At 33.2% G+C, this 27575-nt stretch overlaps 1 protein-coding gene across 2 annotated transcripts in view; it reads left to right on the top strand.

Moving 5' to 3' along the window:
* The window catches only part of BRINP3 (BMP/retinoic acid inducible neural specific 3), a 404334-nt gene that overhangs the window by 264305 nt on the left and 112454 nt on the right, over nucleotides 1-27575 (top strand). For both annotated transcript variants that reach the window (XM_060088666.1, XM_060088667.1), the window contains one exon: nucleotides 4412-4648. In XM_060088666.1, coding sequence (XP_059944649.1) covers nucleotides 4412-4648 — 237 coding nt within the window. The remainder of the gene's footprint in view (nucleotides 1-4411; nucleotides 4649-27575) is intronic.

Here is a 27575-nt window from a genome sequence, read left to right as displayed (position 1 = left end):
AGTTTTTCACACTCCTTTAGGTAGGACATGAGCAAAGCATCACTGAAAAACACTGGTCAGCTGGTCATTTTTACTTAGTTGTTTGTCTTGCTAGAACTTGTGTTTGTGTGATGCATATTACAATTTTCTTCATCTCTCAACAATTTCTTAAATTTCTTACATAATTTATTCACCAAATATTGCTTCTTTCTTTTTCTTCTCACATCCCGGGGTTCCAATTAAATGTATTTTTAGACCTTTCAGTCCTGATCTATGTATCTTTTCTACTGTCTTCTGTTCTTTATGTCCTTTTGCCATTTTATTATTCTGTGCCCAATATTTTTTCCGACATATTCCAGTTTGCTATTTATCTCTTCAACTGTGTCTGGTCTGCTGTTAAGTTCATTAGTTACTTCCTTACTCCAATTTATATACTTTATTTGCAGAATTTCCATTTTGTTATAATTTATAATTTCCAGTTCTCTGTCAAATTGTCTGTTTTGTCATTTAATTTTTGATCAGGTGACTAAAATTAATTTATAGTTCATATTTGATAACCTCTTTATCTTTCTAATTTATATGCTCATTATCTTTTATTGAATTCTGATGCTGTGCATGAAAATTTGTTCAAATAATTTAAAATTCTTGATGATGTTTTCTTTCTCCAGAGATTTCTTTTGTTTCCCGTAGTACCTCAGTCTATTTTGATTGACCCATTTGAAAGTATGCTTTAGACCTGTGAAAGCTAATTTTTTGTTTGTTTAATTACTTAATGGGTATATAGCCTTTCTGTAGTCCAACAAATCCTAAGGAATTTACCATCTTTATCATGGCTGGTTTGAAACTTCAGTATTTGTTTTGCTAACTGGACAAAACTCTAAAACAAAACCGTGTCCAATGTTTGGTTCACTCCTCAGGGATTCTTCTTGCCAGGTTAGTCCAGACATCCTCACTTTTATTGGACTTCAGATCCCTTTAAACAGATTTTTTAAAATTGAAGTATAGTTGATTTACAATGTCGTGTTAGTTTCAGGTGTACAGAGAAGTGATTTGGTTCTATATATATAGAGAACTGAATCTCTCTCTACATAATTTTTTAGATTATTTTTCATTATAGGTTATTACAAGATATTGGATATAGTTTTCTGCACTATACAGTATAAACAGATTATTTTAATATATTATCTATATTTTCTAGTTGTTTCTAGTGAGAAGTTTAGTTAAAAAAACTGGTCCTCCAATACCAGATACATTCATGTTTTACTGTGTGGTTGTCAGCTTGTAGCAGTTTCCCTGCCTCATGCTCACTTTCACAGTATCCCCCAGGCTCAGAACTCAGCTTCCTTAGCCTTGTTTCGTCACCAAGTAGACTTTCTCTAATAATAGTCTTATCAGTATTTTGTACTCTATTGTTTCTGTACCCAAAAAGAAAAGGTTTATAGGACAGCCCCCAGTCCCTCTGAGTTGTCTACCAAGGCAGTTCAAGTTTTCTCTCTAGGTATCAGTTATTGTTTACATTAGCGGTCTAGTTATAAAATTATAAAATTTTGAGTGGTCTGTCTGTAGAGCTCTTTTCCAAAAAATCTTTATTATTTTTAGTGCAGGTTTTACAAAATGTCAGTTTCCTTTCTTTAGAGATAGATAAATATGTAGATGATAGATATAGATAGATAGATAGATAAAGACAGATAATACAGCAGAAATCCTTGCATGTCTAAGACTGAACTCATCGTTTCTTGCCACCAATCATTCCTCCTCAAATTACGTTTCCAGCCTTCTCTATTTCTGCAAAGGCACTATCATTTTTACAGATGGAAAATTATGACAATTATGACTTTGTTTATGACATTTTAAATGTAACATAAATTCTCTGAATTTCTTTTTGTTTTGTGTGGTGTTTTTTTTGTAAAATTAAGGTTGACATAATCAGCGGGTTCCATATATCTGGTCCATAGACTTACAGTTACCTGAGATGTTAAAACATGCAATATTAAAATAAGTATATTTGGACTCCTGAGTCACATTAACAGAGACTCTGACTTTGTTTTTAACACTGAATGGCACAATTGTCAGAAGCAATCACTAGATATTTCTCAACTATACAGTAATTTGGTGACCCATAGGACTAATCATTTAAGAATATTTCTAGCTTTATCATTTTATTCCTTGAAGTCATTTGACATATTTCACCTGCCTTACATCAAATAAAGTAGTGTCTAGTAGATACTAACTCCTCCTGTTTCCTAAACTGCCTTTTGGTCACCATTTCCTTAGTTTAGATATTTTTTAGTCTTCCGTCTAAACTGATCTTTTTCCTTTATATCTTCTATATCGAAATAACGTACCACTCAGAGTACCTTCATTGTTAAACATCATTTAAATACAAATGAATTGATTCCATATACTTCACCCTGTTATGGGAACCCCAATAACATTACTCTAGATTTATTTTTCTAAGCAGCTCACTCATTGCATTCTTATACTGCAAATGTATTAAAACAATACTGCTAGTTGCTATTTTAAAAAATATATTCCACAGTTCATTTGTGTGTGATGTTGTTAATGGCATTATCCTATGCCACAAAAAACCTCTCTTAATGTTGAAGCATGTCCATGTGTCAAATACTGTTCCAGTCTGCCTTTTTTATGGAACAATTGATCATACCTAGTGAATTATCTGTAACCCAACTCTAGTAGTTATTAAGTACTATTGTATAATATTATTACATACTTCTAATATTACATATTATATTACTTCTTTTATTTTTCCTAAGTGTAATGCAAGCACCTTTAGGGCAGGGATATGTTTAGGTCATCTTCATATTTGTACTTTCCCTAGAAAGTCTCTTCCAAATGGAAGGCATTCCATAAATGTTATTTATTCGAGGTAAAATTAAAATGAATAATAAAGTAAATATATAAGTGCTAAAAGTATTTTTCCTGACCCACCTATGGGAGAATTAATCTGAAAGAATGAGATAGGTATAATTGTCAAGATATTTACAAAGTAGATTTTTTTCCTGAATGCTAATTCACGATTTTAATTGAATTAACCTCATAGATGATGGTTGTATCAAAAAATTGTGGGTCTTTTTGTTTTTGTTAGAAAGGAGACATGTAAAAGTTGTAAAAATCAAATTTTGTAGTAAATAGCAATTAGGTATTGACTAAGTTTTCCCTCTTATGTTTATTTTATTACATTGAATATTTACCCTTTTGATTAGATTTTTCTATGTAGCAAGAAATGATAAAATGTAAAACTAGTAGAGATCTCCAAATGTTAATTTTATAGCCTTACTTTCATTTTTTATATTTTCTTAAGAGTTAGCAAATTTACTAAACTTGCTTGTAGAAAAGAAATAAACTGTATCACTAAGGCTGCCTTAATACATGACAAGGAAATAAACTGTGAAATAATTAAATCAGTCTAATAGTTTCCCTGTAGTCAATCTAAGTGATCATATGAAAAATAAACTCATATAAAGTTATGTGTTGTTAGTGGCATGAGGTAAGCATTATAGCAACATTTTATAACTCTTTTGCTGATGCCACAAACCCTTTGCATTATGATATCTATGTAGATGTGAGCTGATAGAACATCAGCTAAAGGTATATGAAAATATTGAAAACTATTTGAAATCAAGTAGTGTAAAATAAATGCATACATCTCTTTTCAAAAGTATGGGAAGATAGGTTCTATCTACATTATATAAAAATAACCAAATATTCTGATCAATTAAGTCAAATGTCAATCAAATCAGTTTAAAAAACAAAATCAAATAGTCTGAGATATTAAACACCTCTATAATTTTCAGTATTCTTTTTAAAAAAATTTATTTTATTTATTTATTTATTTTGGCTGCATCGGGTCTTAGTTGTGGCTCGGGTCTTATTGTGGCATGCGGTGTCTTCATTGAGGCGTGTGGGATCTTTTCACTGTGGGCTGGCTCTTCGCTGTGGCGCGCAGGCTTCTCTCTAGTTGTGGCATGAGAGTTTTCTCTCTCTAGTGCAGTGTGCAGGCTCCAGGGTGCATGGGCTCTGTACTTTGCAGCACATGGGCTCTCTCGTTGAGGCCGCAAACTCAGTAGTTGTGGCACACAGGCTTAGTTGCCCCACGGCATGTGGGATCTTAGTTCCCCGACCAAGTATCAAACCTGCGTCCCTTGAATTGGAAGGCAGATTCTTTACCACTGGACCACCAGGGAAGTCCCAGTTTCCAGGATTCTTGAACAGTTCATGGAGTCAGTATATATTAAAAAGAATTATAAATATTTGCAATTTTATAGACTTCGATAATTTTCTAATGATTGTTTTAAAATATGCATAAATACATAATAGTATACTCAAATTTTGACTTTTTGTGAATATGTAGATATGTATTATGCTTTTTTCCTTATCAGAGTAAACTTACTGTTTTGGTTTTTTCTTTAAGGGCTGCAAGTACTCCTTCCAGACTACCTTCAGGAGCGTTTTGTACAAGCAGCTTTGAGCTACATAGCTTGCAATTCAGAGGGAGAGTTTATCTGCAAGGACAATGACTGCTGGTGTCAGTGTGGTCCCAAGTTTCCAGAATGCAACTGCCCCTCCATGGACATTCAAGCCATGGAGGAGAATCTTCTTCGCGTAACTGAAACCTGGAAATCCTACAACATTGACTTTGAGGAATCAGGTAAGACATATATTTTATCTAACACTTCTAAACTTTGCCAAAAAAAATTGCCATATTGAGAAGACTGTTTTACCCTTTTGGGAGAAACTATTACATACTCGGAGGATTTTATTCAATTTATCCTTATTATTCTTTCAAATGGACATGTGTATTGCTTTCATTGTCAGTTACTCAGTATTTTACTGCATGCGTATATGGTACTTTGTGTATTGCTATGTACTATTGGCACTAGAACCTAGCCTGCTCTTGAGCTGATTTATTCGTCATTTAATGAAGAAAGTCCTTGCCTTTCTCAATATAAGAATTTAAATTGTTGACTGAAAAAAAATGCACAACCTAGAAGTTGAGAATTATGTATTTATGTTTTATTCGGCGGATTTTCTGAGCACTTCAAGCCCAGGAGACAGGACTCTCAGATCGCTCTGAGGGAGGGCTCCAAAGAGGTAAAGGAGGAGCCGGCGTATATAGGAGTTTTGGAAGACTCCTATATAGAGTCCAGGTAGTTGGAACAGTATCTGTTATCCAAAAGATACTGTTAATTAAGGAAAACCAGGTATCTCAAGTTAAGGAATTTAGTGCTTTTCTGGGTGTGGGAAGATGCAAAGTCAAAGCTCACTGAACTCTTTCCTTTGATATGCACCTCAGCTATCTGGGGCCAGATAGCTGAGGTGCTATCCTGGCTTTAGGTGCCATCCTGGTGATAGAAACCTATCCTGTGCTTTCTCATCCTGAGCCTCCTCAGGGTGCACCGTATGAGGGTGGCTGCAGAGGCTGATAGCTTGAGAGCTGGTATCTTGTTTCCATCCTGAGTTCCCTCAGGGCTCACGACAGGGTGGCTGTAGTGGCTGAGGTGGCTGATGGCTGATGGCTGATGGCCACAACAGCCTTTGTTTCTTGTTTATTGATATGGGAGGTGGCGTTCTTAGTCCAATACCTCTGATACCCCTCTGGACTATTCCCATGGCCCCTGAGATTCACTTGTGAGGCAAGATCCAAAGTGTGAATGCTCTATACTTACTTTACATTAAAGTGAATCTCACGCACATGCACTTTCACTCAACTACTTCTTTTTAAACCAAATTCAGATCAGTTTTGACTTAATGTTTGTGCAGTTTGTTTTTGTTATTTCTGAATTTTTATGAGTGCATAATTGTGTTTTCAATATTGTTACTTATGGACTATGTAACCTGTAATGGCCTTCATTTCATAAAGCAATGAACTTTAATAAAAGGATAAGAATAGCCTCAATATGAAAAGAAAAATAGTGATAACAACATATATATAATCATTCATGGTAATAGAATAATAAAAATCCCCAGAATGTGGTGAGTGTAATTATGTAGCATTTAGTCAAAAGTGTTGGACATGGCTAACTTTCAAAGTGACAAGAGAGGTTGTAACTGCCAAGAGATCAGATTTATATGTTTGAATGTCATAATTTTTCCAGTGATTCATTTAACCAAGCACACTTAAAAATGATAATGAAATTTAACATACATTCATAATAAAAACACTTAATTTAGACATAGAAGGAACATATTTCAACATAATAAAAGCCATATAAGACAAGCCCACAGCTAACATCAGACAAGAAAAAACACAATTGATAGTTTCAACAAACCCTCATCTTTTTGTGTAGTAGAACCACCAAATTATAAAGTAAAAGGGTAGATAAATAGATTTAGAAAGAGTTAATAAATTTAGATTTTATTAAGATATATTTTGATCAAAATAGTGTATAATATATAATCCTCCTCTATTAGGGTAATATTTCTCTATATACAAATAGCAAAAACTGTCTAAGAATCAAAAAGTCATATCTCCTTGACATTGTTGAAATGCATTTATTTCTAACCTCAAATTCTTCTTTTGTTTTTCCAGTAGAATACTCATAAGTAATGTATTAGAAATCTAATATGTAATATTCAAGTAGAACCATCTGATGTTAAAAATAATCATGAAATGCAACACTTTTAGATAATGTATAATGTGTTATACCAGGGAATCTTCGAAACCCCGTATTTGTGGAACTCACATAGGATTGCCACCCCTATTATTTTGCCTTGCGACTGTATTTTTAAAAATCACCAAATGAGCATTGGGTTTTTTGTTTCCAGGTGAAATGTAGTAGATTGAAGTAGGCCAATACTTCTATTGATAGTAACTAAAAAGTTGAATAATTTTTAAAATTATATTTTTAAAGACATAATAGATCATAAAAGTAACAACAATTAAGTAGACTAAAATTTATGGCATGAGATGTGTGGGATCCATAGCTTGTTTCCTTCCTTTCTTCCTTTCTTTGTTTCTCTTTCTTTCTTTCATTTTATTCATTAATTTATTTAATTCTGAGAACAGAGCCTGAGGACTCTGCATTTCCTCAGGCAGAGAGTGGCTGATGGGAGAAAGAAAAATCAACACACTTCTAGTGATTATGGACACTAGAATGACAAAATTCTGGACTCAGTGGGCCTAAAGAAGTTCAGTTTTACCACAAGATATTTGCTGAATTTCAGATAGTGCTGGATGCTAAAGAACTATTCAAAAGTCTTTTCAAACTTAATGAAGTTTACCGCAGACTTTAGGTGCTTAAGAGATAAAAACTCTAGAGGGAAGAGCTTGAAAATAAAACAGGGAAGGATGGAAAACCCCAGAGCGAATGAGGAAGTGACACTCTGTTTCTATAACTACTTTCCCCTGGGGCACATTTATCAATTCAGGGCAGAGTTAGAAGATGAGAATATAGGACTAGTCCCTGAAAAATGCTGGCATTCCAGGACAGAGAAATCAGAAAAAAATTTGTCAGTCATAGTAGATTAAAGTGAGAAAATTGGAGGCTTAGGAGTTTCAAATATATGACCAGTCTTCTCTTTAAAGCATTTGCCTTAACCCATGGCAGATGTTCCTAAAGAGATAAACTGAAAACCTCTGAATGATAGCATTGAGTCTTCTGCAGTGTTACAGGCCTGAAGTAGCAAACGCTCACCAGGTCCTTAACTGAAAGTTCTGCAGGGCCATACCCTAAGAACAGGGGAGAGTCAGAGCCAGACTGAGTTCTCTACAAGTATAACCCCACACTGATATAGCTCATATCCTGATATTTTTTAGGATCAACTCCCTATAGTGTCTGTTAAATATGAAGAGAGTGACGTCTTGAGGAGGAAAACATTTTCTAAAATCTCTGCAATTTTTTTTTTATTTATGATGAACATAAAACTCTAATTTACAACATATGTGAGCAGATAAGACCTTATGGCTAATATCAAAAAGATGTAAGATGATCCAGATATTGAAATTAATAGGAACAATTTTCAGATAATTATTATTAAAATGCTCAAAAAATGAAAGGAAAGGAAGGATAAAGTAGATGGAGATATTGAAAAGTTCACCAGAGATTTGGAATCTATACAACTGGACTCAAGGACCTTCTAAAACATAAAAATGCAGTATCTGAAATAAATAACTCAAAATTTTGTTTTCATAGGAGTCTTGGCATAGTGGGGAACAGGATTAGTGAACAGGAAGAGAGGTTAATGGAATAGATAGAAATGGAAGCAGTGAGAAAAGCAACAACGAAATATTGGATAGATGCATGGCAAGCATGTGAGATATGCATGAAATTTTTTTCAACTGAAAACTTCCAAATTCAACCTACAGATTCAAAAAGCACAGCAAACACAAAGAATGATTAATACAAAGAAAACCACAGATAAGTGTATCATAGTAAATCTGTTGGAAAAAAGACAGAAAAAAATTTTCTAACATAACTAGAGAAAAAAGACCTTACTTTCATTGGACTCGTAATGAGCCTGACTTATCAAAACAAAAACAGATTTTTGACATATTTAAAATGCTAAAGAAAATAACAGTCAATCTAGAATTATGTAACGTTCCACAAGAGTTTCAAAAATGAAGGTGAAAATAAAGATGTGTTCAGACAAGAAATGCTACATGAAAACATAGATATGTAAAGGGGAAGAGGAATTCTAGAGATGGCAAATATACATGAGTAAATATAAGTGAATATCAACCTTACAAAATAATAATTATGAGGTGATGTGGACATAAAATATATGTAGAATTTTAATATATGATAATAGTGTTATAATGGGTGGTGAATGGAAAGAGTTAATATTCGAAGTCTCCCAAGGTACTGGCATTGTTGAGGATGAGCTAAGAGATGTAATTTGCATTAGAGTGAAATAAATCAAGAATAATATAATCTCTGGAATATCTACTAAAATAAGAATGTTTAATTATAGTCAAGAAAATAAAATAAGATAAAAATTATTTGATCACTCCATAATAAGAAAATAAAGTAGAAAACAGGAGGAAAATCATCTGGGTCAAATAGATCAATGCAGCGGAAAGAGGAAGGTTTGGATTGTCTTTACAATAAATGTGTTGGGTCAGATTAATTCCACTGCAATGGTTATTATATTAAATATTCTATTTTCTTATTACACTAAATAGTCTAAATAAAAGACTAATATTGTAGGACTGGTGGTTAATAATAATAAAAATAAATAAAAGACTATTTGCTGTTTACTAGAGACCTGATAAAGACATAGATAAACTGAGGTTGAATGGTGGAGAAATATGTAATGTAAACACTAGCCAAAAAATACTAAGGTAAATTTGAAAGCAAGATACATTAATTGAGATTAAAAAATTTTCATAGTAATAAAGTACTCAATCCAACAGGAATCAATATCATAATTATTAATTTATATGAATTGCAAAATAAAAATTACACCACACCAGCTAAACAGGCAAGTAAGACTGCTAAAGACTCTTGTAATAAAGGTTAGAGACTTACAATAGGGAAGGAAGATTGAACTCAACTCCTCTGATAAAAAGGACAGGAGAATTTTGAAAACACTGGGATTAGTTCATGGAAAAGTACCAGAGGACAGTAGCAGGGAGAATGGTCGACATTTCTGCAGTATCAGTTGTAACTTCTCCTCTTTCATTTCTTATTTTGTTTATTTGGGTCTTCCCTCTTTTCTTCTTGGTGAGCCTGGCCAGAGGTTTGTCAATTTTGTTTACCCTTTCAAAGATCCAACTCTTGGTTTTATTGATTTTTTTCTAATCTCTATTTTGTTCATTTCCTTTCTGATCTTTATTATTTCCTTCCTTCTGCTAACTTTAAGTTTCATTTGTTCTTCTTTTTCTAATTCTTTCAGGTGGTAGGTTAGGTTCTTTATTTGAGATTTTTCTTATTTTTTGAGGAAGGCCTGTATTGCTATGAACTTCTCTCTAAGAACTGCTTTTGCTGCATCCCATAGATTTTGTATGGTTCTGTTTTCATTGTCATTTGTCTCAAGGTATTTTTTAATTTTCCCTTGGATTTCATCATTGACCCATTGGTATTTTAGTAGAGGGTGGTCCACCTGATTAGGCCGTCTGTATTTCCTAATTGTCCCTTATTGAGGTTGGCCTTCTACTTTTCCACAGAGACTAGGAGAAAAGCATACTATCTCCTTTTCCTTTGAAGATTCCAAGTCAAAGGGATGACTCCTAGATCCTTGAGAATGACATATCTTGTTTGAAGAAGATTTACTTCTTTAAGGGACAAAGAAATACTTTACAATTGCAAGTTCTCTAAAGAAAAAGGAAGTCAAGGAAGAAACCTGTTTAAACTTTAGTGAAGCTGTGGTGAATGTTCAGGCTGTCTTGGTCAATACTTAAAAGCAGAGCCCCAAAAACCATGAAGATAAATTGACAGAACTAAAAGGAACAAAAAACACATACAGAATCATAGTGTGACATTTTAACATGCTTATTTAATATATGAAAGAACAAACAAATTGAGTATCAGGGAAGATTTATTGAACTTGAAAACGAAGTTAACAGACTTGACTAAAATAAAATATATATGACTCTCAACAACAACAAAAATATAGAATTCACATTTTCCCAGTGCTCATGAAATATTTACCCAGTTTTTCCACATGCTGAATCATAAAGTAAGCCTGAACAAACTCCAGGAGTTTGAAATTATTTAGAATATGTTTTCTGAACATGATGGAATCCAACTGAAATCAGTAACTAGAAGATAAATGAGCAAACTTCATCTGCCTGAAAATTAAATTCTAAGCTTCTAAATAATCTATGAAAAAGAAGTTAAGTCAAAAGTTTAAGTCAATGAGAAAATTGTAAAAAAGAGAAAATATGTTGAACTGAACAATAAAGAAAATAGGACAAATCAAAACTTGTGTTTCAATAAAGAAAATAGGACAAATCAGGTAAAGGATTGTTTCAGGAGAAAGTTATAGCCTGAGGTATAATTTAGAAAAGAAAAAAGCCTGGAAATCAAGTATTTAAGCTTTTGCCTTAACCATTTAAAATAATAAATATTTAGATTTCCCTTTAATTAAAGAGAAGGAACAAAGACAATAGGAAAAATTAATATGATTGAAAGCATTTAGGAGGTAGAGAAAATCGAGTCAAATGGTGGTTTTCTGAAAAGATTAATAAACTTAATAATTACCAAAAGTAATCAAGAAAAAAATTGAAAAATATACAAAATTGCTATGACAGGAAAGTGAAAGGATACATCACTAGAGAGACTACAGAAATCATAAAAATTCTGAGGACATTATAAAGAACTTTACACCAATAAATTGACCAATGTGGATGAAATAGACACATTTTTCCAAAAGTAAATTTACCAAGCTTGACAGAAAAAGAGATGAAGATTAAGTTATTCATTGTATCAGAAAAAAAATGTATCTAATTATTAAAATGTTTCCCCCAAGGAACTTCTTTCAGAAATAGAATAAGAAAATTATAAACAATCTTATGATCAGCAATGCAAAATTTCTAACAAAATATAATTAATTTTTAGAGAGCAATACATAAAAATAATACTATATTATGACTAAATTAATTTTATTTAAGATTAATTTGTTTCAAAATATCTATCAGATTTCATCACAAATGAGAAATAGAATAGGATCATGTGAACATTTCACAAAATTCAGGGAAAAAAAAACACTTATTCATGATTTTTTAAAAAATCTTTGAACAAACTTGGAATTCTGGAACCCTCCATATTTTAACAATTTCTACAAAAACTTCATGTATAATGGTGAAAATTTGAAGTTTCCCCCTTAGATCAGGAATGATATACTGATGTCCATTCTCACCAGTTTTATTGAAAAATGTACACAAAGTTCTAGTTAGTGTAGTTAGGAAAGAAAAAAGGAATAAAGGCATAAGTATTGGAAAGGAAGAATAAAATTATCATATTCAAATATAATATGATTTTGTACCTAGAAAATTCAAAAGATAAACTATTTTGAATAAATAAATGAATTTAGCAAGTTCACAGCATAAAAGATCATACAAAGTAATTTGTGTGGCCATATACCACAAGTTTAAAATGAAATTGTTAAAGGTGATACCATTTACAAGAGTAACACAGAAATATCAGATATCTTGAAATAAATCTAACAAAACAGCACTTTTTAGAGATGTAAAAATATCCACACTGAAAAAGACAAAATATATCTGAGAAAAAAAAGGAAGACCTAAGTAGAGGACCATATCATGTTCTTGGATCAAAAGACTCAAAATGTAAAGATGTCAAGTCTTCCCAAAATAATCTATTCAACACATTTCTAATAAAACATCTTATAATTCTCCCCCCACACCAGAAAGCTGATTCTAGAGTTTATATAGAAATACAGTAGACTTAGTATAGCCAAGACAATCTTAGGTAGAATAAATCTGGGAGACTATTAGATACTTAAAGCTTATAAATTGTGGGAAATTAAGAATAGACATACTGACCAATGGAAGAAAAGAGTGTCCAGAAAAAGATCTACATATATATGGCCTTCTGATTTACGTTTAAGGTGACCCTGCAGTGCAGAGGAAAAAAACAGTATTTTCCATAATACTGGGTCATTTGGACGTCTGTGCATAAAGAAAATGAATCTTTGCTCATCACACCAGAAAATTCAATCCCAGATTCATTGCTTATCTAAATACGAAAAGATAGGAAGAAATATAAGCTTGAGAGGAAAGCATAGGAGATCTTCCTGAATAAGCAAAAACGTCACGAACAGAATTTCAAATACTGAATGTAAAAGACAAAAAATAAATTTGAATACAACAAAATGTAAAACTTCTGTAATCAAAAGACACCCTTAGAATATATTTGCAATACATTTGTCAAACAAAGAACTCCTATGGAGAATATATAGAGAACTCCTTTTAATCAGTAAGAAAAATACAGACAAAGCAATAAAGAAATGGTCAAACTATTTCAACACCTTGCAAAAGAGGAACTTCAAATGATAATCATATGACAAAGTGTTCAATGGCATTAGTCATCAGAAAAAAGGTAAATAAAGCCATAAAGCTGTCATATGATATCACTACACATCTACCAGAATGGCTAAAATTACAAAAAAAAAAAAAAAAAAAGGAAAGGAGGGGAGAGAGGGAGGGAAGGAAGGAGAGACAGAGAAAATAAGTGAAAACTTAAAACACCTGGAACTATCACATAATAAAGGTGGGTGTGTGTAATTAATATTTTTTCTCTTTGGAAAAAACATTTGGCAACATCTACCAAAGGCAAATGTATCATATCCTATGACCCAGAAATTTCATTCCTAGATAGAAACCCAAAAGAAATATTTGCATATTTGCAACAACAAATATACAAAAATGTACAAGAATGTTCACGGTAGCATTATTCTTAACACTCTTAAAGTGGAAACTACCAAATGCTCGTCCACAAGATAGAGTAAAAAATTGTGATATATTTACACAATGGAATTCTATAAAGCAAAGGGAATAAACTATCCATCCAGAATGATAAGAATAAATCTCTCAAACATCAAATTGAACAAAAGAAACCATATTGAAATATATATATATTTTTTATATAGTGTATATATATATATATATATATACACTATACTATATATATAGTGTGTATACATACTATATAGTGTATATATGTGTGTGTATATATATTTATATAAAGTGATTCCATTTATATTAAGTATAAAAATGGGCAAAGTTGAGCTGTGCTATTCCAAATCAGCAATATGGTGCCTTTGCTGAGGCAAGGGCTGATGTGATAGATAAGGGTCTGGGTGTCTCATTTGGTGTTAAAAACTCAAGATTCCTTGCTCCATAGGCTGGCTACTGTAGTATGTTGGGTTTCTGAAAATTCTCTGGGTTTATACTCATGTGCATTTTACTGTATTTATATCATAATTTAATTAAAACTTTAAAAATAAGAATAAGAATTTTGACATCTAAATAATCTGAAGAACATAATCTCAGAAAAATTGAATGAATCAATATTTTTAAAGTTTGCTACATATTGTATGCCTAAATTTGTAGTAAATTGGTCAAAAATTAGTCAGAAATATTCAATGTCCAGAGGTTTTGAACTACTACTTAAAAGCTAGTACTATTAATAAAATCAGATGTTTTAATCTTAACTCATATTTGGGTTGCCATCTTAGGTTTAAAAACAGACTCTTACCATACTGGTTCAGTTGTGTTAATGTTAGGACAACAGTGATTTACAGGACAAATCTGTTTTTTTGCATGATATCTCTGAAACTGTCTCTAAGATTGAAAATGTTTACATTTAGTTATTTATTCCAATTGGTATCCAGTGTATTTAGCTGATTCATAGTTAACTGGAGGAGTGACCCTACTTTGCTGTAAATTTTATGACCCATCCTAGATAATATTGAGGGTATTCTTTTATCAATTTCAATGTATAGATAGTTAAAGAATGAACCGAAATTTTTTTTTAGTACATTAGCTCTTTAGCAAAACTGTATTCATTTATTCACTCTTAGAACTGAACGACTGATTAACACATTCTATTTTTACTGGGCTATTTTCAAAAGTAGTGCATGAGCATGCCTGATAGTTTTAAGAAGAGCTTTTGTTTTTGAGAAATAAAACTTTTTTTCCCTCATAGAGTTAAACAAAATACAAGAAGTAATGAGGCAGAGATTGCACTGGGAAAAGATTTCTAAATTGTTACCACCACCCACAGACACCTTTAAGTTGATAGACTATATTCTCAGTACCTTGATGGTAAGGAAATGCACCAGCTTATTTCATTTTCCTGGTGATTGGGAAAGCAGTGACAGTGGGTGCAAGCAAACTCTTTAGAGATTTCCTTGAATTTTAGGTAAAATACATAGTTATTTGTGTATTTTAATCTACAAGCCTAAAATTCAAATCCAGGTGTATTCTAGACAGACAATACAAATTGTGCTGGCAATTTAGGTTACTTTCAAACATTTAATTCAAATTAACTTGAATTTTTAAAAATTTTAATTTTCATTTAAAATGCAAATAATTAATGTATCTGAAGGTTATTTTTATTGAAGCTGAGGAAAAAATAAGTTTGTATCTGTTATTTTATCAAAATAGAATAATGCATCAGCATTTAGGAAATTCTTCCTTAAACAAAAATTATAACATACGTGTGGAAGTGTATAAATTAGAGTGCACAGAGTAACCATACAGAATGAGAATGCCAGTCACAACACAAAATGAAGCAAAATATATTGTGAATTTTATTGGGTCAGGATAACTTGTTTGTAAATATCTTTCTGTTGTATGTGTTTTCTATTATCACCAAGAGTAAAAGTCAAACAGTAGATCAGATTAGCATATAATGCTAAGCTCTTTTTTTATTTGATTATATATGATTCATTTTGTTCTGTAAAAAAAGTCCTGGAAAATACACGTTTCACTCCCTGCAAATAAAAATGTCAGAAAATTCCAAAATAGAATGCATTTCTCTTTTCATATCTTGCCATCTGAGAGAAGTATTGGTTGAGAGAACTATATTTTAAACAAATCTATCCATTCTCTACCTTTACATTTTCAGAAACAAATGAATGTTGTTTAATAAGAAATAATGATGGCATATATATACCATTGATTAAAGTGAAAGAGAGGATATAGGATAAAAATTCAGGAAAAGATATAGAGAAAAATAGAGACAGAAAAAAAGAAAAAACAAAGAACTCACATGCACCCTCACAGTAGCAGTGCCGAACAAAAACTGGTTTATATATTATATTTACTTAGATAAAAAGAAAAATTTTGTTACCAATTACTTAGAGACTACTTCTACCCAGATCTGGATCAAGGATTTGAACCTAATGAAAAAACTGGAAGTCCTTACAGTTTTACTGATGCATCTAAATGATTAAAACTACAATTTATTTTAATTTGGACTTTGCAACCATTTACCAAAATTGCCAGAAAATTTTTAAAAACCACTAAATAGATAACAATGTGGTATTTTTCCCATATGATATTCTGAATTATCCTCACTTCTTTTGAGGATGAATAAGAAACTTAATTATTTAAGCTGTAACTATGTAATATGATGATACAAGTAATAAATAATCTTAAGAAAAAATTAAAGAGCTTGATTTACAGAGAACATAAATCTTTTAGAAATTTTTGACATGACCTCTTTAGCAAAATGGTGTTATCACTGGTGTATAGGAAATCTAAGGTGTATTGTATGCTATCCACATAGTTCTTTATCAGGATCATGTCCTATTAAATGTAAGGATACTCATTTGATGAACCAAGAATGGCAGCTGGAGGCCACCTGGTAATGAAATTGTCTAGGTGTTACTTTTAGAGAATACTGTCCATTTAACACTTCATCTGAAAATGGATAAACTTTCTAATGCTGTAATGGCAAAATGTAGTATAAAAGTTGGGTTTATTTTTTTTATTTATTTTATTTTATTTTTTTCTTTTTGCGGTATGTGGGCCTCTCACTGTTGTGGCCTCTCCCGTTGCGGAGCACAGGCTCCGGATGCGCAGGCCCAGCGGCCATGGCTCACGGGCCCAGCCGCTCCGCGGCATATGGGATCCTCCCAGACCGGGGCACGAACCCGTATCCCCTGCATCGGCAGGCGGACTCTTAACCACTGCGCCACCAGGGAGGCCCGGGTTTATTTTTATACTTAACTTTTGTAAGTTTTAAACTTACAAACTTTAAAAAAATAATGTATTTCTTCTTGTTACTTTTATGTGGACTATTCTTAATTTTCTTTCATGAAAACAGTTTCTCCCTCAGATGATACTTAATTACCAGTTTATGGGAAAAGGATATTTTCCAGGGAAAATAAGTATATTTAAATAAAACATTTGAAGTTTAACTAACAGTCCACTTTACATGTTATAACTTTAATAAAAGCCTACTGTTTCCTCTCAGTGTTCTCTCTCTTTCCTTGACACTAAAACATCCTGATTTTTCTTTGAGGATCTCCCACTCCCATTCTTAGTATTGCACAGTTTATGAGATTCAGCTCATACTGAGATCCAGAATTGCTCTCTGATTAATGCAAGCAAATCACAAGAATCCATTCCCCCAGCTACAAAGGTCAGTTCAAGATACATGAAAAATTGGGTCAATGAGACCCAGAAATATATTTCCTAGGAGTATCTCAGAGAGACAAAAGATTCTCTCTTTTTCCACAATAGCTATAGGAAGTGTTCTACATTTTTCTTCTTAGATATAAAAAAATAATGCAGTCAGAAGAGCTTTAAAGAACCATCTTGCAACCACAGGAGATGCTTGAGCAATGCAAGGTGGAAAACATTGGGAATCAAAGGTGATTTTAATCTTAAATTTCACATGCTTTTTGGCCTGCAGTCATAGTTTCTTTGGCATTACAAATCATGTATAAGTTTACTGGTCTTTTATCTATTGGAGCTCAGTCAGTTCCATGGACCAGTTGTTACTGAGTCCAAGCTCATACTGCTCGTTGCATGACAAGCCAGTAAATCAAGAAATGAGTTGTTAGGGCAAGGAATAGTGACTTTATTTGGAAAGCCAGCAGAGCAAGAAGATGGTGGAATAGTGTCCCAAAGAACCATCTTACCAGAGTTAGAATTCAGGCTTCTTTTATACTAAAAGGGGAAGGGGTGCAAACTTCCCTTGGTTGCTGCAAACTTCTTGGTGTCAGAATCCTTTGTTCTTGCAGCTGTCTACGTAGGTCAGGTCACAATGTCCTGTAAACCTTAGATAAGACAAATATTATTCTCTGTTTCACAACTTTTAATCTCTATATGAATGGAAAACTGTTATACCTTTGAAGGTCAGAGCCTTACGAATGGCTCCTGTATATTTTAGGCTCTAGGCAACTTTCTTAACTTGCAGCAAAAGCAATAGAATACAAAGGTTAAAGTGAAAGAAACATATCCAGTATGGAGTCAGATTTATTCTTCCCTATTACACAACAGCCACACCCAGTTTTCCCTAGATCTGTTTTCCAAATTTGCTTTTTCTTTTCTTTTTCACCCTATTTCCTTTCCTCCCTCTCTCATTTGAATCATGGGATTGTGTTAAACTCCTTTACCTGCGCCTTGTCCAGTGAGAGTATTTACTGCGTCCTACACATTCTGTTGAACATACTCCCTAAAACAAGTTAACCTATTCTGTGGTCTTGACAAGAAACATGGAGGCCACACACCAGATTTTATCCATGTTATGAGACTGACTTTTACTTGACCACTGTAACTAAATAAATTATCTCTTAATATTAGGGGTTGAGAAGCAGTTGCCTCAACTCTATCTGATTCATTGTTTTGCTATTTATTCCCTTTTATTTTTGCTTTCATACTCACTAATTCTCTTCTAAGTTTCATGCAGTGTATCAGACACACAATCTAGGTAATTAGCTAAAAAATGTACAATCAAAAAATTCTCTTTGGAGTATGACATTACAGTTTAATTTTTTTTCTCACACCACTTGTCCATGGCAAGTCAGCTATGGAGTCCTCTCGACATTTGCTCCCTCCAGGACTTGGGCTAACAGTGCAGCCTCCATCTGGAGCAATGTGTCACTGTGACAGAGGGTAATATCTTGCCATACCTTGCCAGAAACAGTCGTTTTCATCAGAACTAACATTCTGTTTTCTGGCATCGTCCCTGGCACTGTGAGTTTATTGGGTACGTGATCTTCATCCCCAGTTACCACAGGTAGCCATTTTACCAGCTGTTTCCCCACTGGTTAATGTGATGGTCATCATTCCAGCCTCTGATAAAGTGACCTTGACACAGCCATGATCCACTAAGTCGGTGTCACAAATTTACGCTTTTGCTTACTTCAGCACAGATTGTCCCCTCCATTTTGGCTTCCATTTCTGTATAAGTCAAGATCAGCTTGGTAACACGGCAATAGTAATAAACACCCCTAAAATCTCAGCTAAAAACACAGTTCATTTCTTACTCGTCTACATGTCCACACAGGTTAGCTGGAGTCTTTGCACTGCATTGTCCTCAGTGCTGGATTCAGGCTGAAGGAAGTGTCACCATCTGAAGTGGTCTGGTCATGAAGGCCATGGAAAAAGTACTGTAAATTGTCACTGGTTCTTATAAGAACTGCTGAAAAGCAGCTCCGTTACTTATGATCACTGTTTATGGCCAAGCCTAATTTCAAAAGAAACAGAGAAATGCCATTTTACCATATGCCTAGAAGAAGATCCAGAATATTTGTGAATAGACATAATGTCAGGCACAGTTGGCTTTTCAGACACAGCAACTAAAAATATCATATTCTCACCATATAATCTTAGATGGAAATATATGTTTTGCTCTTGCTATCTGAAGTTCTACAGTCTTATATATTAACGGGGAAAGGTGATATATAATATATTGTTAAGTGAACTTTGACACAGTCAACCCACTGTCCCCATAATTGTGTCCAAACTAAATTGGGGAACATCTGATAAACAAGCTTTATCAGTAACAAGCTTTTTGATCACTTAACCTCTTAAAACTTCAGCTACCTCATTTGTCATTCAGTTACTTTATTTAGATTAGAGGAAGTACATATAAAATTCTAATTCTAAATTAGCTATCACATAATATTGCCTTCTCATGAGTGAAGCTTTTTGGCCATCATATGCTTATACTTATTACACAGTAATTTTCTACCATTTGGTAATTGGAATATAAGAGTAAGATCAAGAAAATAAGCTTTTTATAATATCAAGTCTCAATTGTGAGTCTCGCAATATAGAATATGTTTGAGTTTATTGTGTTAATCTGTTCATTGGCTCTACTGTGATTTATAGATATCCTCAGCACAGTAGTCTGCTTCAAGACTGATATAGCAAAACCATCTTGGTTTTCACTGCTGTTTGTTCTGATTGTTCACTGTTTCCACTCTGTTTCATCAATGTCTGGCTTGTCATATTTAATATATTATGAATATCATCTTTGCCATAACCAAATTTTATTTTGTACTTTAATTAGTTTTTTAACATCATCTGAAATAAGATGGTTGTAGAATGCCAAGCAGGTGTTTTATGTAACGATTTCTGATTTAGATCCCGAAAGGCCTTCTGCCAAATGTCTTCTACCTGTTCCAGTTTGCCTGATGTATTTCCGTACCTAGATCAGTGCCATCATCCCAACTATCTAAAAAAAGTTTGATGTTTTCTGAGGGCAGAGAAGATCATATTTCTTTTTATCATTGCACAGAGACTAGTAAAGTGTGCTCTATTTAAGAGACACATTATATATCACAATATATATTGATTGATTGATGATTGAGATAACAAAATATACGTTTGGACAAACATTGCCGAGGTTTTGGTTCAACCTACCTCATTCACCACCTCTTGGAATGTCACAAAAAGTATAACACCATTCATCTTTTCAGTAAGCATATTCTAAAAAAAATTCTAAGAAACAAAAATACCTTACCTCTATGTTATATTGTACTGTTTTTTTTTACCAAAGCATTTTGAGGGCTTTATTTATTTATTTTTTGGTCTTTTCTATCACTCAAATCTGAATAATAGCATGAACAGTTGCCATGTATTTCTCCTCCCAATAACACGATAGATTATATAGAAACATCAGAACACAAAAATATGATGCTTTTTCTATCAGTTTAAATGTATTTGTTATGAAGAATTATCTCTCAATATATGTATGTGTTTGTTCTAAAGCTATCAGAGTCTGCATATTTATTAGAACTCATAATTTGGTCACCTATCCACTTTAGTCTGAAACAAATCATTCAAGGCTTTGATTCAGCATCATAAAAATAAAATAAATGGTGACTTCATTAAGTGTTGTATTGTTTGTTTTCTCATATAAATACAGACTATGATGAAGAGAGATTAATAAATAACACTGAGTATTCAGAGAAATTTTACTTGCTACTGTATGGTCAGTTTTATAAGAATCTGTGTAATGACTTTTCTAATGACTTCTGGGTCATTTTGATAAAAATATTTATTTCAACCAAATTCTAGGAAGCTATGACAAAGGCTATCAACACTCAGTGTGTTCATACCTTCTACAATTACCTCACAATGGTCTCATAAATTTTGTTAAAATCTTCTAATGTAGTATACTCAGTACTTTGTGTGTTAAATATTCCATTGTTGTATACATTTAATTTTTAGATAGTATCCCCTTATGGCAAAGTAACAAGTAGTTCTACTCATTCATTTTCAGAGAATGTCCTATTTATTATTAAATTTAATCATTTTGCTAAAGAAAATGAGTGAACTCTTTATATGGGTACAGAGTTAGTTAATTTTGCTGTCTTTTGCATGAACTGCTTTATTAGTTATTTCACTGATAAATGAAGACAACAATATATGAATTTTAACCTGGACTTTTGGATTCATGCAGATAATCTATTTATAGAGCATTAGAAATTAACACAAAGTCAAGGTATAACCTATGAAAATTTTACTTAGTCATAAAATCTTTAAAATTAGATATTTAAAGCATATAGCAACATTTCCAGATTGCCTAATGACATTGATATAGAATATAAAGTTGTCAGTTATGCTCTTCAGCAAATATAGTTGATTCTCATCCTTATGGGCACATGAGAAAATTGACCTTGCAGCACCCTTAGGTATGCCATGCGACTTGAGATAAAGGAAATATGAGAGGAAACAATCCTTGTCATTCCTTTCTTAGAGGAAGCCTTTGAGAACCAGGCACAATTTCTTAGGTTTGCTTCTTCAGCCAGAGCAGTTGATGATGATCCAAATGGTGAAGACTCTGGCAGCTTGTGTCACTGAAATAGGACAGTGGGCAGTAGAGCCCCACCCACTCCAAGGTGGACGTATCATATGAGCAAGAAATAAGCCTTTGTTGTTGAAACCTAGCAATAGCTTGGCAATGTTTGTTATGCTGGGAAAACTTAGCCTCTGCTGACTTGCATATGAGAAGACTACACTTTCTAGTTCACTGAAGATGCAAGAGGTATAGAGCCTGGTGTTATGATTTATTTATCTATTTAAAATGGAGCATTATGAGACATTTAGTTTGACCACTTTCTCTAAGAGATCATGGTAAATATTTCCTATATTTTCCAAGTTCATTATTTAATGGGTTTAATAGAAAGTATATGGACCACTTAGATGCAGTTTAGACCTTATGCCCTTTATTATTTAAAGTAATCCTACAGAGTACTAATATGATGACTGTATTTTGTTTTTATTTTACAGATAAGAAAGCCAGGTCTAACACATGTTAAGTTACTTGTCCAACATATCTAATTTGTGGTAAATCAAAAATTCAAGTTCAGGGAATTCCCTGGCAGTGCAGTCATTAGGACTCCGAGCTTCCATTGCAGGGTGCCTGGGTTCGAGCCTTGGTCAGAGAACTAAGATCCCACAAGCCGCGCACACACACAAAAAGAAATCAAGCTCAGACAAAAGTGCATGGTTCTTGTACTGCATACCAAGTTCTTTCATGAACAAGTGCTATTATTACATAAGGAAATTCCTCACCCACATGTCATAGCTTATATTAACTTAGGGAGTGGCTTGCTATGATCTAGAGGTTGCAATAAGGCCCTTGTGATCAAAATTGAATACACATGTAGGTAGTGAATAAATTTAGACACATGAAGTGACATTGTCATTGTGAGTTTTGTATATGTATATGAAATATATTGATAACTAATTCTGTATGTCTTAAATTCTTCTAAATGCTGACAGTGAATTATATACATCATCATTTGCTTTTTTCATTAGGGAATGATAGAAGGCTGTAGAGCCCAAACAGATAATATTTTTATTTAAAGTGAGTTGAACTCCATACAGGATATCTTCACTCACTGTTAATATTTGCTAGCTATATTTCAGCAAGATTCTAATTTTAAATACAGTAATCTAGGCTGTCATATTAGCAATAGTATTTCTGTGTCTCTGACTTTTTATAAAAAAATATTTTTTCATTACTATTATGATAATTCAATATTCTGTGTACATTGATAACTGCACATTTTGTGGAGCATAGCCAGATGACTCATAACAATTATGAAAGCCGTTTGTAAAAGATATATTACCTTTGATTTAACCAATGTCCCTTCAACCTCCCCATTCTTTTATAGTGATACCTGTAGCGTGCACATAGCATCTGCTATGCGGCTAAATGGCCTGTCACTGAGAGTCTCATTTAATTTTTGTTATCTTGCTAGTATAATCTCTTAACAGCTAGCTGTGAAGAAGAAATCACCCTTCCATTGGCAAAAGTCAGTGCTGCATTTAAGGAGTTGACAAAGTGTTAGTGGAAAGATCTTGAAGTTAATTGGCAGGAAAACAAATGTGCGGTGTTATGTCAGATTGTCAGGTAGGTGTGTTGTGTGAACTCTGTACAAGCATCATCCCAGGAAAGTTGACCAAATGTGTCGCACTGGCTATGCAAGATAACACACAGAGAATAACAAGATAAATTTCCCCAAACACCACTGAAGCGTAGAGACAAGCCTCAACCTTTTAGAGACGAGCCTCAACCTTTTAAAACTAATGGATTCTTTAGTGACCAGTTTGTCAGACCTCCCTGATGAAGAATCCTCGCTTCATACAGTTTAGTGTTGATTATTTAACTTCAAGTTCTAGATTTGGGAAGTTTAGTATATCATGAAACTGAAGAGTATAAGTTTGAATGGCTCTAATTATAAGATGACTCATTTATTTTAAAATTTTATTTATTCCTCACTTTTCTGTAAAAATAGCATGATGTTGCTGTGTGCTAAAGTATATGTAACTTTAACTTCTGTCCAGTAGCCTTAGTCTCCTTCTCTGTACTAGTGCAAACGTCTACTCCCTCTTCCACAGGGCAGCCTTCAGGTGTTTGCAAACTATCACATCTGCCGTGTATTTGTACTAGCAAATTTAGTATTCCCACTCTCTTAGATTATCCTTTATTTATAAACCATTAACCATTCTTATAATCCTTCAGGGGTAATTGTGGTTTGTCAGTGGAATTCAGAACTGAATAGAACACAGTTCTGTAAATGTGGTTTTATTAGTGTAAAATAAAATAAAATAATTACCTCCTTTATTCCAGACATAAATGCAGACTAAGAATCCATTAATTTTTTGGCAGTTATGTCATACTGTTCATACACATTGACTTGTGAGCAAAATTTTCTAAGTATGTTTTGCATAACCTGCTGGCCAGTCAGATCCTCTCTCTCTCTCTCTCTCTCTCTCTCTCTCACACACACACACACACACACACACAGACACACACACAGTTTTTTGAAGTAAATGCTGGATTTAACTTTGTTTGGATATTTCTGCCATTGTTGCACTCCTTGAGCTCTTTTTGGATTCTGATTACATCATGGACTAAAATTGTCTTTTATGATTTCTTATTAATCGTTGGCAGTTTGTTTGAGCAGAATAGGGCAAATACCAGAACCCTGTCATAAGCCATACTAGGGTTTTCCTGGAATTTGTGAAGAGTTCCATATTGATTTTAGTAATTTTCGTCACCCTTTTACACTTCTATCTCAGTATACACAAAATAACATGCCGTGATTTCTGTGTTTCTACATATAACTCATTGAGTAAAGCAGTGAGCCTTAATTTAGCTGTAAATCAAAAATTGCTCACTTGAAAGATTATTTTAGGCTATGGATAGTCTTGCTCTAGGCAATGGGTAAACTTATCCACCGAAGCACATTAGGATATCTTTCTAGCCAAATGTTTTTCCCTATCTTCTTGTTCCTCACTGGGTGATTATCTAATTATAGTTTGTCTTAAAGTTTTCATACAAGAAAATACCATCTTAGCATTTCATTCCTACTTTAAGTCCTTAAGGCTTATGTAACTCATAATGGAAGTACATGGTGTCACTATAGTATTAACCTTTGCTCTGGGTTTGGAAGCAAAAGGTCATGAAGCTCAACTTACAGAAGTTGGAGGGAAAGGATGTATCCTTTTCTTGGCTGTAAGCCTGGCCCTGAACATATTTAGAATTATAATAAGCTTACACTTGGCTTTTTTAAATGGCTTTCCTTAGGTTCATATGTAACCATACCCCAACTTTGACCCCATCATTTTTTCTCCCCAGCCAGGGACATAGTTTGCTTCTGAAAATGCATAATGCTCAGAATAGTCTTTTACCAACTCCAGTTGTTCATATCAGCCAGAACGGACAAAGTAACAAATGACCTAGAAGCTTAGAGCTCTACAGCTGCATACACTGATTTAGCCTTTGCCCTGCATGTGTACTGCAAGTCAGCTGCCCTCTGCTCCTTACTCATCAGAGACCCAGGCTGACAGAATAGTTTCTCACTTGAACAGTCATAGTCATCGCAGGCAGAGAAGAGACAGAGATGAACGGCACGTTGGCTTCTAAAGCTTCTGCTCAGAAGTGGCATACATCATGTAGATTCACATTTTACTGGCCAAAGGAAGTTATATGACCAATCCTGAATTTAATAGGGTAGGGATGTATTATTCATCCACAAGGAAGGACATCACAAAAAAGTTACTAACTATGGATAAATAGTCATAAAGTCTATCACACTTCCTATGAAAAACGTGGATTCACCAGATTGAACTATGTCAGTGTTTAAGAAGGAAAACAACTAGCTTGAACTAATCCATGCTAATGTCCAACAAGTGACAGTTATTTTCATTCTTAAGGGAGGTTACTTGTTATTCTAAATAAATCTTTAAGTATTGAGATTTTATATTGTATAAGTTAATGCAAGGGAAAACCCAAACTATGAGATAGATGGTATTTTGGGTTATTTGGCAGACAGACTCTGAAATCACCTCATAGCATCAGTCTTTCAAAGTTGGATGATTATATTAGAAATCAAATAATATGTCCTACCCATCCAATATTTGAATTCCACTTATATAATACTCTGAACATTGATGGGTGATCTTCCTAAGGTGACCAGATCACTTTTGCTCTCCGATGGCAGCCACTTAAAATTTTAGATAGTGTTACTTTTTAAAAGTATTGAAGTGAAATAATTTATTACCATAGAGTCTTCTTTTTACAGGCTAAACATTTCTTATTACTATTATGTGGCTTCAAATTTCTGTATTATGATACTCAATATCTATTTTCAATTTTCCTTTTAAAGTTTGCTTTACAGACACTTCAGGTGTAACCTACTCTGCACAGAATGACAAAAATCAGCTGGAATCTTACTTACCTAGAAAGTTTGTCCTGACTGTTCAAGTCTTGTTGGGGTCTCTTTTATCAAGGCAAAATTCAATTAGCTTTTATTTAATATCAATTTAATTAATTCACATTTTATTGCAAATTAATGCCCAGTCTGAAATGACATCTGTATACCCAAGAATTTAACATTTTAATTTTTTTAGAAAAGGACTACAACTATATAATATAATTAGAAATTGTATTTAATTGCCCTCAAACCCAAGTATATATTATACATGCCAATTTCAATATATTATGCTACTTCTTATTGGGTATTCTTATTTCTGTGAAAAATATTCACTGATCTTTAAAATAAAGATTTAAAAATTTTTTAAATAAAAACTGATCTTTCAGTTTAAAGTGTATTTCAAATTGTGCAGTAAGAGAAGCCACAGATTAGTGCCAACATGTCCTTAGTTTCCATCCTTGATAATTTTTTTTCTTTCCTGATGTCTTACTTTCTGCTAAAAAGAATACTTATATTTTGAAGCTTTTAGATGAAATACAAGGTATTTACCATCAAGAAAGTCTCTTAGGAGAAACTACATCTGTTCAACAATCTTTAAAACAATGCTTGAATTTCTCAGCATTTTAAAATTCTAAGCTAGCTTTGATGATAACATTCTAGGATGTAAAAATCCTTCCCAGGAGGGTGGGGAGCTGCAGAGGAATCCAGTTAGTTGAAACTGTAAGAAACAGATCTTTTTTAAAAGGGAATACATTTATAATGCATGTCTTTTAAAAATGTTCTTTGTTCTCTCTGCATTGTAATTCCACCCATATTCTTTTGGAGAAACAAACACAGGTATTTTTTAAAAAAATAATTCTTGAATAAACATATACTTCCTTTATTGAATTGTACTTCATTTAAAAGTATTATATCCATGTATAAAATGGGAGTTAGAACTTCATCTCACATCCATAATAAATTCTAGGCATGTCTAATAATATTCTTAGTGAGAGAGAATGATACATAAATTTGAGTAATGGAATTTTACAGAGATGATCCTGGTACAAAATCGAAGAAGAGTGAATACAAGTCAATACAGTGACATATTTCTCAGGAATCATTAAGCCCATAGGAAGATGACTTGTAAAAATTACAGCTGCCACATTTACCATTATAATACCTAAGTATAGTGGATCTGTTAACGCATTTTATAAGTGATGCTGTTTGCTGGGCAAACTGCCCTCACAGTAAATCACCCTTTTCTTCCATCGTCGGATGACTCAATGATGAAAATTTGTAGGTATTTAGGTTTGGGAGTTATGTCAATGTCTCAGCTGACATATCTAATTTGCTAAAACCCATATATAGAAGTAAATGTTGCCTGAAAGTCTAAATGCCTTGGGAGGTGATTCAACACTAGTCCTTGACTTGTGTATTACGCCCTCTCTGGGGTAGGGACTAAAATGTGAACCCCAGGATACCTGAGGTCATGTTCT

This window comes from Mesoplodon densirostris, chromosome 2 (assembly GCF_025265405.1).
Source record: "Mesoplodon densirostris isolate mMesDen1 chromosome 2, mMesDen1 primary haplotype, whole genome shotgun sequence".
NCBI lineage: Eukaryota > Metazoa > Chordata > Mammalia > Artiodactyla > Ziphiidae > Mesoplodon > Mesoplodon densirostris.
The sequence above is the reverse complement of the archived record's forward strand: the minus strand, read 5'-3'. Positions and strand labels throughout refer to the sequence as shown.